This window comes from Muntiacus reevesi, chromosome 3 (assembly GCF_963930625.1).
Source record: "Muntiacus reevesi chromosome 3, mMunRee1.1, whole genome shotgun sequence".
NCBI lineage: Eukaryota > Metazoa > Chordata > Mammalia > Artiodactyla > Cervidae > Muntiacus > Muntiacus reevesi.
In genome coordinates this window covers 102863949-102875065 of record NC_089251.1, presented here as the reverse complement: position 1 = coordinate 102875065, position 11117 = coordinate 102863949, and the positions used below count along the sequence as shown (strand labels likewise).

The following is an 11117-nucleotide window of genomic DNA, read 5'->3' as shown; positions in this document are numbered from 1 at the left end:
TCCTTTGCGGTGAGGCCCTGGGGAAGCCCGCTTGTCTGTGGCCATGAACCACTGCCTTGAGCCCTGGGGAAGCCCAGGGCCACTCGGATCTCGGCTCTCCGGCATCTCCCCGGCAGTGGCCGCAGAGGCTGGAGCCTGAGCAGAAACCGTTCACCCCAGCCCCAGAGCTGCCCGGGCACAGGCGTCCCCGGCTCACCCGTAGACGTCCAGCTGTGTCTCGGTGCCCAGCACGCACACGGCGTGGGTGGGCTGCCCCGGGGCCACGTGGACCACCGTCCCCCAGGCCATCGCTGGCTGGTGCACGTCCCTGCGGCTCAGGAAGCCCCAGGCCGCTTCCTTTATCCGCCCAGCGCCGGGGGAGGCCATGAGTCAGCACCTGCGGTCTGTGGCCCAGCGGCTCAGCCCCTCCTCCCCTGGGGCCCGCGGTGTCTCCTCGGCCCCTCCTCTGTCCTGGAGCTGCCTCAGGACCGGGACCCAGGTTTGGCACTGATGCCAGGACTGGTGCCGGGCAGGCTTGATCAGCGTCTTGGCAAGAGCTGGGGGTTTCGGAAGCCTGAGAGCGGGGGTGCGGGTCTGAGGCCTCATCCCCCCGCCCCATCCCTCCCTGGAGCCGCGGACACCTAGGTCCACCCAGACCTGCCTCTCTGTTCCAGACAGGGTATCAGAGAGGAGAAGGCGAGGCTGAGGTCACAGACCGGGCTACACCTTCAAAGAGGAACCAGGAAGGACAAACGTCATATATGCACGCACGGATATGGAACCTGGGAAAATGAGACTGATGAACCTGCTATCAGGGCAGGAACAGAGATGCGGACGTGGAGGACGGACGTGTGGACACCGCGGGTGAAGGGGCGTGGGGACGAACTGAGAGCTAAGACTGACGCATGCAGGCCCCTGCGGGGAGCAGACGGCTGCCAGGAGCCGCTGCGTGCCTCGGGGGCTCACTCCGCGCTCTCTGCCGGCCTGGGCGGGCGACAAGGGGCAGCGGGAAGAAGGCTCTGAGGGCGAGGGGGTGTGTAGCCGATGCTCCTCACTGTGCCGCAGACACGAATACAACTTTGTAAAGCAGTTACACTCTGGTTAAAAATAAACAATAAAATAAAATGGATTAAAAAAGAAGTCTAACCAGGTTTGGGACAAGCCACCCAGGCTGGGTCATCCCCATGACGGCTCGGTCTCCTGGGTTTTCTGTGTTGGGCGTCTTTCTCTGGCCTTCATGTGGAAATACCCACTAAGGCAAGCCTGTGAGGTGGGTTCTACTGCAAGTCCCTCACTGCATCCTCACAGACGCTCTCTGAGGCCGGCGCCATTATCCTCCCCATTTTCCAGAGGGAGAAACTGAGTCACGGAGAGGCTACATGGCTAGAAAGCGGCAGGGCCAGGGTGAACCAAGGGCAGCCTGCTCCGCATGCCACATTTACCCCCTGCCCATCCAGGTGACGCGCGCTTTTCAGATTTTAACACGTCTACTTCCCACTGCAATTCAAGGTCCACATAGGCTTGTTATACTATCACTGCCCATTTTACAGAAGGGAAAACAGAGGCACAGAGAAGGAAGATGCTGAGCCCAAGGCGCCATGGGCAGTGTGTGGCCGAGCTGGAAGCCAGCGTTCCCTGCACCCGTGGGGACATCCTCTCATCACAGAGCCCTGGGTGTGGGCAGCTGCCGCAGGTTCTGCCTGCTCGTGGGGTGGTGGGTGAGGGGCTGAGGGACGGGTCCCAGAGGCAACAGCCAGAGGAGGTGTGCTGGGGATTTGGGATGAGCAGAAGCTTTGCTGAAGTCTACTAGATCTGCGTTGTTTAGATTCTGCTGGACGGCAAGGTGAATCAGTCATGCATACACACATGCCCACTGCTTTTTAGAGTCTATTCCCATGTCACTCATCACAGACTAGTAAGTCGAGCTCCCTGTATATATAGTAGGTTCTACTACATAGTGGGTTCTTATTATCAATAGTTACACGTTTTACATCTAGTCGTATGTATATGTCAATCCTAGTCTCCCAATTTATCCTTCCCTCCTTCCTCCCTTGGGAACCACGTTTGTTTTCTGCATCTGTGACTCTATGTCTGTCTCGTAAATATGTTCGTTGTACCATTTTTTAAGGTTATGCATATAAGCGATATCATATATTTGTCTTTCTCTGTCTGACTTTGCTCATTATGACAACCTCTATGTCATGTCACATGTCACTGCCAATGGCATTATTTCATTCTTTTTTATGGCTGAGTAATATTGCATTGTGCACATTTGTGTGTATACCACATCTTCTTTACTCCTCTGCCAGCGGCCGTTCCGGTTTCTTCCATGTCCTTGCTATTGTAAATAGTTCTGCAACAAACGTGAGGGCACACATATCTTTTCGAATTATGGTTTTCCGGTAGCTCTATTTTCAGTTATATTTTAAGGAACCTCCATACTATTCTCCATAGTGGCTGAACCAGTTTACATCCCCACCAACAGTGTTAGGAGAGTTTCCTCTTCTCCACACCCTCTCCAGCATTTACTCTTTGTAGACTTTTTGACTACAACCATTGTGAGTGGTATGAGGTGATACCTCACTATAGTTTTGATTTGCATTTCCCTAATAATTAGTGATGCTGAACATCTTCTCATGTGCCTTTTGACCATCTGTATATCTTTGGAGAAATGTCTATTTAACATATATGGAGGGTTTTTTTGTTTATTTTCTCTGACTTTGAAACAAAGCATTTGCCTCATTAATTAAGAGCAGGACTGTGGGATTAGTCAGGCCTGAGTTCCAATCCTGCTTCCTGCCAACGTCCCCATGAAGTAGATCCTATTGTGATGCCCCTACTATAGACGGGACCATCAAGGCTTTAACACGTGAATTGGGGGTCGATCAGTTCAGTTCAGTCGCTCAGTCGTGTCTGACTCTCTGTGACCCCATGGACTGCAGCATGCCAGGCCTCCCTGTCCATCACCAACTCCCAGAGTTTGCTCAAACTCATGTCCATTGAGTCAGTGATGCCATCCAACCATCTCATCCTCTGTCATCCCCTTCTTTTCCTGCCTTCATTCTTTCCCAGCATCAGGGTCTTTTCCAATGAGTCAGTTCTTCCAATCAGGTGGTCAAAGTATTGGAGTTTCAGCTTCAGCATCCGTCCTTCCAATGAATATTTAGGGCTGATTTCCTTTAGGATGGACTGGTTGGATCTCCTTGCAGTCCAAGAGACTCTCAAGAGTCTTCTCCAACACCACAGTTCAAAAGCATCAATGCTTCGGTGCTCAGCTTTCTTTATAGTCCAACTCTCACATCCATACATGACTACTGGAAAAACCATAGCCTTGACGAGACGGACCTTTGTTGGCAAAGTAATGTCTCTGCTTTTTAATATGCTGTCTAGGTTGGTCATAGCTTTTCTTCCAAGGAGCAAACGTCTTTTAATTTCATGACTGCCGTCACCATCTGCAAGTGATTTTGAAGCCCAGAAAAATAAAGCCTGACACTGTTTCCACTGTCTCCCACCTATTTGCCATGAAGTGATGGGACCAGATGCCATGAATGGGGGTGGAGAGACACAGCTCGGTCCATTGCACGTTGTACGTGAAGGCTGCTTACAGATTTTCTGTGTCACAAGCAACACTGATGCATCCATTGTGCCCGTGCCTGGGTTATGGGCAGGACTTTGTGGATTTATCTTCGTCCCTCTTTATCCTGTCGCAGAGCACTCAGTTCTTTTCCTAAATGTGCCACAGCTTGTCACTGTGTGTGTGTGTTTAAATGTCTGAGCCCCGACTAGGCCTGAGAGCAGGGCCTCGGTCGGTTTCAGCTGCTCCCTCTGTACCCAGCCTGGCTCCTGACGCATCCTCGTGCTGACCAAACCCTTGGGGCTGAAGACCAGGGTTCTCCCGCACCCAGCCCAGGCCTGACTCCCGGCAGGGCCCCTGGGGGACAGGACAGCTTCCTGCAGGGCCCCCTGAGGCCCCTCCCCGCCCCCCCATCACTCTCGCAGAAGACAGTAACCCTTTCAGAGCCTGAACCGGACTTTGGGACTTGGGAAGCAAAGCCTTTCTCCCTTGAGGGCAGCTGGCTCAGAGTCTAGGCCATAAACCCTGGAGAAAGAGGCTGAACGGCAGAACCTCCAGCGCAGCTGCTCCCTGGGAGGAAGTCAGGCTGAGCCCAGGGTCGCCCAGTGTCCCCTGGGTGTTTGCCCCTGCGCTGACGCCCAGCGGCCAGCCTGGCTCTCCTCCTGCGGGCGACCGTGGTGGCGACACTCTGGGCAAAGGAACGGGAGTCAGGAATCCTTCCCAGAGCCTGAGGACAGGACTGAACATACTGCAAAGTTGCCTTTGGAGGAGACGGCTGGGCCATTCCTTCAGTGTTCTTCATCCACTGATACAGTTCAGATTCAGTTGTTTAGCTCTTAACGCAGCAGCTATTCATGGAATGCCTCTGAAATCCCTGGCACTCTTTAGAGTCTAAATAGGTTTTGTCTGAACAGACTCACAGGGATGGAGGTGATGACAGAGACCGCCATGTGCTATTCTCGCCACCAGGTCTTGGGCCGTACTCTTCCCTTCTTTTTTAAGACATTTAGTTAAATCCCGCCCACCTGTCTGGCGCGCTGGGCCTCAGTCTCGGGACCTTCTGCCTTGGCCGCAGCACGTGCACTCTCAGCCTCAGGGCTCCAACGCTTGCTTGCGCTACACGGGCTCTAGTTCCCTGACCACGGACGGAACCCCGGCCCCCTGCACTGGGAGGGTAGAGTCTCAGCCCCTGGACCACCAGGGAAGCCCCGGGCTGTATTACTGCTAATTCTCACCGTGACCCAACGGGCAGGGCTGGGTCTTGTTTCTGCCGAGGTGAGAAGCACCACGCTCGAGGCCAGACGGCTCCCGAGCGGGTTTCCAGCCCGGCTCTGTCTCACCGGCTCTGCTCTCTGATGTGGCCCTTACCTGAGCCAGCTGCTGATACGCAGCATCTGTGACCCTCAGAGCAGACGTCGTCTGAATTACACTCTCCCGTTTTCCAGATGAGGAAACTCAGCGCTCGGGGTCAGGTAACTCGCCACGGCCCCCACCGCTGCAGACAGGAAGGGGTGACTCTTGGGCTCTGCCCCTTGCTTCCATCCACGCACCACGCAACCGCCTCCTGCTCAGATCCCTCAGCCGAGGGGCTCGCAGTCCCTTTGAGCACAAGGCCCCCAGCCTGCCCGCAGCTTCAGGTAGAAGACTGGAGTGTGTCTGGGTTATCCATACAGGCCCGCGCTGGCCGGCACCCCCCCCCCCATTAAGGCGCCGGCTGAGAGCTCCTGGCCGACCCCCTCTTCCCCTTGCTGCTCCCCTGGCCTGCCCCGCCCCAGCACCTGGCCCTGCTCTCCTGCTCAGGATCCACCCAGGCTCGGGAAGGATTTGGGGACACAGGAGCAACACCTGGCTCTAGGATGGACCAGGCCTTCCCGGAACCGTTTTCACTGCACCCACACACGTGAACCCCACGGTGGTGTGATGGAGGGAAAACCTGTGGGTCATCGGCAGATGCGCATTACATAGGGGCTGAGACGGGAGGCGGGATGCCCGTGACCTTCACTATGGCATCTTTGAGAAAAGGCCGGGGAGCCAGCTAGATGAAGGTCAGTGGCCCTGCATTCCTTTTCTGGAGCTGTCCAAAGGTAGCTCCCACCCTCTCTCTGACCCCAGGTGTCCACACCCCTTCCCTAGCACCCAGGAGTTCTCCAGGGGACCGCGAACGTGAGAATGTCAACACCACGAAAGCAGACCTTTCTTTGCTCATTGCTAGACCCCTAGAGCTTAGAGGAGTGTCTGCTCAGAGCAGGTGTGCAAGAAATACTGTGTCTTATTAAGTGGAAAACACCATTTATTTTAAGGTACGTCCTTGCTCCATCACAGTTTTTGGAAAAGACTCTCCTTCCTCCGTTGAATCGCTTTTCAACTTCGTCAAAGGATCAGATGGCCATAATTGTGTGGGCTGTTTCTGCGTTCTCTATTTCATTTCCCTGATTTATGGGTCTATCCATACAGTCTTGACTACTGTAGCTGAACCTTGAAATTGGGTAGACTAATGGCTCCCCCTTTATTCTTCTTTTTCAAAAGAGTTTTAGCTCCTATAGTTCCTTTGCAATTTCATATAAGTTTAGAGTTATCTCACCTATACCTACAAAAAGCAATTTTCTGGGATTCTGATAGTAATTGCATTAAACCTCTATATCAGTTTGAGGAGGACGGACATTTTACTGTGTTGAGTTTTCCAAACCCTGAAAATGGTCTTGTCTCTGCATTTATTTAGACCTTCTTTCATCAGCCTTTTGTAGCTTTCAGCATACAAGTCTTACACATGCTTTCTGAGATTTACACCTGAGTACTTAATTTTGGGGGAGTGATTGTAAGTAGTATTGTATTCTTAATTTTGTCCCTCTGTTCATTGTTAGTGCATCAAAATTTAATTGATTTTTACCAGTTAACCTTGTATCCCATGACTTTGCTAAACTCATTTATTAGTTTTGGGAGTTTTTAAGTGGATTCCTTGGGATTTTCTGTATAAATACTCATGCCATCTGCAAACAGGGGCGGGTTTATGTCTTCCTTCCTCATTTGTATATCTTTTACTTCTTTCATTGCTTTATCACACTGGCTAGAATTTTCAGTACTAAGTTGAATAACAGTGGCAAGAATGATCATCTTGTTTCATTCTCAGTCTTGTGAGGAAAGCGTTTAGCTTTTCACTGTTAAGTATGTTGTTAACTGTAGGCTTTTTTTTTTTTTAAACTGTAGGCTTTTTGTAGATGCCCTGTATCATGTTGAGAAAGTTCCTCTCTCTAATCTGCAAAAATTTTAATCACGAATGACTATTGGATTTTTCAAAAGCTCTTTCTTCATCCATTAATACGGTTTTTCTTCTTTACTGCATCGAGGGGGTGGGTTACATTGCGTTTTGTCAAACAGAACACTGGCATCAAAGCCAGTGCGAGGAGAAGGCTCCAGCTCCTTGGAGGAGGACAAGGTCATCGCAATGTCAGGCACCAGCCAGAGAAGTCCAGACACTTCTGCCCACCATACCTCGGTGCTGAAGCTGCCAAGAAAACAGCCCGGTCAAGCCCTGGATGGAAACGCGTTTGCTCGCGTGGAGAAGAGAGAGCGTGTCGGCTCCGGATGTCCAGCAGTCCCCCGGCCCCCGGGGCAGGGCGGCTGGCTGAGGGCACCCCTCTCATGCCTCGGGAGGAGGGCTCTTCCGCTTCCTCCAAGGAGCCTGAAATGGTGAAAGCTGAGGCTGTGCCTCGGGGCCACTCTCTGTTTAAGCAGAGAGCTTATTGATTCTGAAATAGGGACGATGTTCCAGGCAAGGGGACAAGGCTGGCACAGGCTGCCAGGTCTCTGTCTCTCGGTAAGGAACCATTCCAGCCCAGGGCCTGTTCTGAAGTGGCCTAGGGGCGCCTATTGATGAGTATCACCTATTTTGATATGCTGTCTTTTCATTTTCACTCAGCTCAATGTATTTTTAGATTTCCTTTGAGATTTTCTCCTTGACCCATTGATTGTTCAGAAGTTCATTGTTTAGTTTCCAAGTGGTGTTTCCAGTTGGAGATTTTCCTGTTATTGCTTTCTAGTTTGATTCCGCTGAGTCAGAAAACACACTCTGTATGATTTCAGTTCTTTTAAATGTGTTGAAGTTGCTTTGTGACCCAGGGTATGATTTATCTGGTATATGTTCTGTACACTCTTGGAAAGAATGTTTATTCTGCAGTTCTTGGATAGTTCAGTTCAGTTCAGTCACTCAGTCGTGTCCGACTCTTTGTGACCCCATGGACTGCAGCATGCCAGGCCTCCCTGTCCATCACCAACTCCCGGAGTTTGCTCAAACTCACGTCCATCGAGTCAGTGATGCCATCCAACCATCTCATCCTCTGTCGTCCCCTTCTCCCACCTTCAATCTTTCCCAGCATCAGGGTCTTTTGAAATGAGTCAGTTCTTCACATCAGTTGGCCAAAGTAGTGGAGCTTCAGCTTCAGCATCAGTCCTTCCAATGAACACCCAGGACTGATCTCCTTTAGGATGGACTGGTTGGATCTTCTTGCAGTCCAAGGGACTCTCAAGAGTCTTCTCCAACACCACAGTTCAAAAGCATCAATTCTTTGGTGCTCAGCTTTCTTTATAGTCCAACTCTCACATCCATACCTGACTACTGGAAAAACCATAGCCTTGACTAGATGGACCTTTGTTGGCAAAGTCATGTCTCTGCTTTTTAATATGCTGTCTAGGTTGGTCATAGCTTTTCCTCCAAGGAGCAAGCATCTTTTAATTTCATGGCTGCAGTCACCACCTACAGTGATTTTGGAGCCCAAGAAAATAAAGTCTCACTGTTTCAATTGTTTCCCCATCTATTTGCCATGAAGTGATGGGATCTGATGCCATGATCTTAGTTTTTTGAATGTTGAGTTTTAAATCAGCTTTTTCACTCTCTTCTTTCAACTTTCATCAACAGGCTCTTTAGTTTTCTTCACTTTCTGCAATAAGGGTGGTCATCTGGGTATCTGAAGTTATTGATATTTCTCCCGGGAATCTAGATTCCAGCCTGTCATTTACATGATGTACTCTGCATAGAAGTTAAATAAGCAGGGTGACAATATATAGCCTTGACATTTTCCTTTCCCGATTTGGAACCAGTCTGTTGTTCCATGTCCAGTTCTAACTGTTGCTTCTTGACCCGCATACAGATTTCTCAAGAGGCAGGTCAGGTGGTCTGATATTTCCATTTCCTTAAGAATTTTCCACAATCTGTTGTGATCCAGAGTCAAAGACTTTGGCATAGTCAATAAAGCAGAAATAGATGTTTTTTCTGGAACTCTCTTGCTTTTTCAATGATCCAGTGGATGTTGACAATTTGATCTCTGGTTCCTCTGCCTTTTCTAAAACCAGTTTGAGCATCTGGAAGTTCACGGTTCACGTATTATTGAAGCCTGGCTTGGAGGATTTTGAGCGTTACTTTGCTAGCGTGTGAGATGAATGCAATTGTGTGGTAGTTTGAACATTCTTTGGCACTGCCTTTCTTTGGGATTGGAATGAAACTGACCTTTTCCAGTCCCGTGGCCACTGCTGAGTTTTCCAAATTTGTTGACACATTGAGTGCATCACTTTAACAGCATCATCTTTTAGGATTTGAAATAGCTCAACTGGAATTCCGTCACCTCCTCTAGCTTTGTTCTTGGGTAGAGTGTTCTATAAATGCCAATTCAATTCTGTTATTGAGTTTTTTAGTTCTTCTGCATTTTTTTCATCTAGTTCTCTCAAGTGTTGAGAGAGGAGTGTTGAAGTCTCCAATTATTACTGTGAATTTGTCTCTCCCTTCAGTTCTACCAGCTCTCACACCTCTTGCAGCTCTTTTGTTTGGAGCACACACATGTAGGACTGCTGTTTTCCGGTGGACTGAATGTTTCATCATTGTCTGTGTCCCCCTCCGTCCCTGTGAATTTTCTGCTCTGAGGTCCGCCTTGTGCACGCACACTCAGTCGCTCAGTCGTGTCTGACTCTGCGACCCCGAGGACTGTAACGCGTCAGGCTCCTTTGTCCATAGGATTTTCCAGGCAAGAATACTGGAGCGGGTTGCCATTTCCTCCTCCAGGAGATCTTCCCAACCCAGAGACTGACCCAACTCTCCTGAGTCTCCTTCATCGGACAGAGAGATTCTTCACCACTGAGCCACCTGGGAAGCCCAAAGTCTGCATTATCTGATATTAATAAAGCTATTTCTGGCTTTCTTTTGGATAATATTTGCATGGTGTATCTTTTCCATTCTTTTGTTTTTCAACCTATCTATTTTTATATGTTTGAAGTAAGTTTCTTGTAGACGGTATATAGCTTTAAAATTTATTCTCCTAATCTCTGCCTTTTAATTGGTACATTTAGACCATTAATATTTAATGTTATTATGATATATTAGGGCTTAAACTTGTCATTTTATTATTTGCTTTGTTTTGCTTTCCCTGCCTTCCTGAGGGCTACTTCAATATTTTTGAGGGTTTCATTATTTTGATTTATCTATAGCACTTTTGAGTTCATCTCTCGTTGTAGGAGACGATGGTGGGGATTCTGACCTCAGCTGATACCTTCCTGGTTGGGAGGCACAAGCATCCCTGGTTATTACTCTCCACCACCGGCCCTGTGAGCGGGTAGTCATGAGAGTCCTGCCTCCTCCACTGGCCTCCTGTAAAATAAAGGAGCAGTTTTATTATCACAAGAAAATATCAACTAGACGTGTTTTGGGGGCAGGAACCTGAGACATAAAGTGATTCTCCCCTGGCCATAGAAGAACCACCGAGCCTGTGGTTTTTAGTCACTATGACAACAGAGAACTCCGCGCCCGTGTCATTTAGGGGGGTAACGATTTACCTAAATTTAAGTTATACCTTCAAGGTAATTCTTTCATTTGCTTTGAGTCTGGAATCCTCTACTGAACTGAGACTAACTTTTTTCAACTAATTGCTTTGCTGCCTGGTTGAATTCCAAATGCTTTTTTTCTCTTCTCTGGTTTTTAGCTATTTACATTTCATCCAGTCGGATAAAGCAGATCTCAGGCGTTTGCCTGGACTGCCAGAGATCTGAACAGGGGTGTGGACCCAGGCAGGCTCAGAGCCCAGGCTGCCTTCCCTCCACCACTACCTGACCTGGATGGTGGGGAGTAAGGGCTCAGATCCACTTCCCTCTTTGTGGGGAGGAGGCTTCCCCGCTTTGGCCGGGATTCATTCAAAGGGCCAGTTCTTTTCATCTTAGGGGAAAACAACCAGCTCATTATTTGAGAGTTTAAAGTAGCCATTTCCTCCACCCCCATAGTCAAGGTTCTGTCTGGACCTGCAGGAGGAAACTCAAAATGCCTCTAGGCTCGGAGCTTTGTCTGCTGCTGACGGATACTCCCCTGAGAAGACCTCGTATTTCACATGGCAGGGTTATTGAGTTCCACAGTCTCCTTTAAAAACATTTATGGGACATTGCCCCCTTCTTACTACAAGTGGGCTGATAATAGCAAGTCTGGGGGGTGGGGAAAGGCTAGTTGGAGGAAACACAAAATTATTCCCTGATTCCATCACTCATTTTTGCTGTTTGGTCACTGTCCAACTCTTTGCAGCCCCATTTCTGGCAC

The 11117-nt window shown here is 49.4% G+C and overlaps 1 protein-coding gene across 1 annotated transcript in view; it reads right to left on the bottom strand.

Moving 5' to 3' along the window:
- PADI4 (peptidyl arginine deiminase 4) overlaps window positions 1-288 on the bottom strand; it is a 28599-nt gene extending 28311 nt beyond the window's left edge. The window contains exon 1 of the mRNA XM_065927476.1: window positions 197-288. Within this exon, the coding sequence (XP_065783548.1) occupies window positions 197-288 (92 nt within the window). The remainder of the gene's footprint in view (window positions 1-196) is intronic.
- Between the last annotated feature and the right edge of the window lie 10829 nt (window positions 289-11117).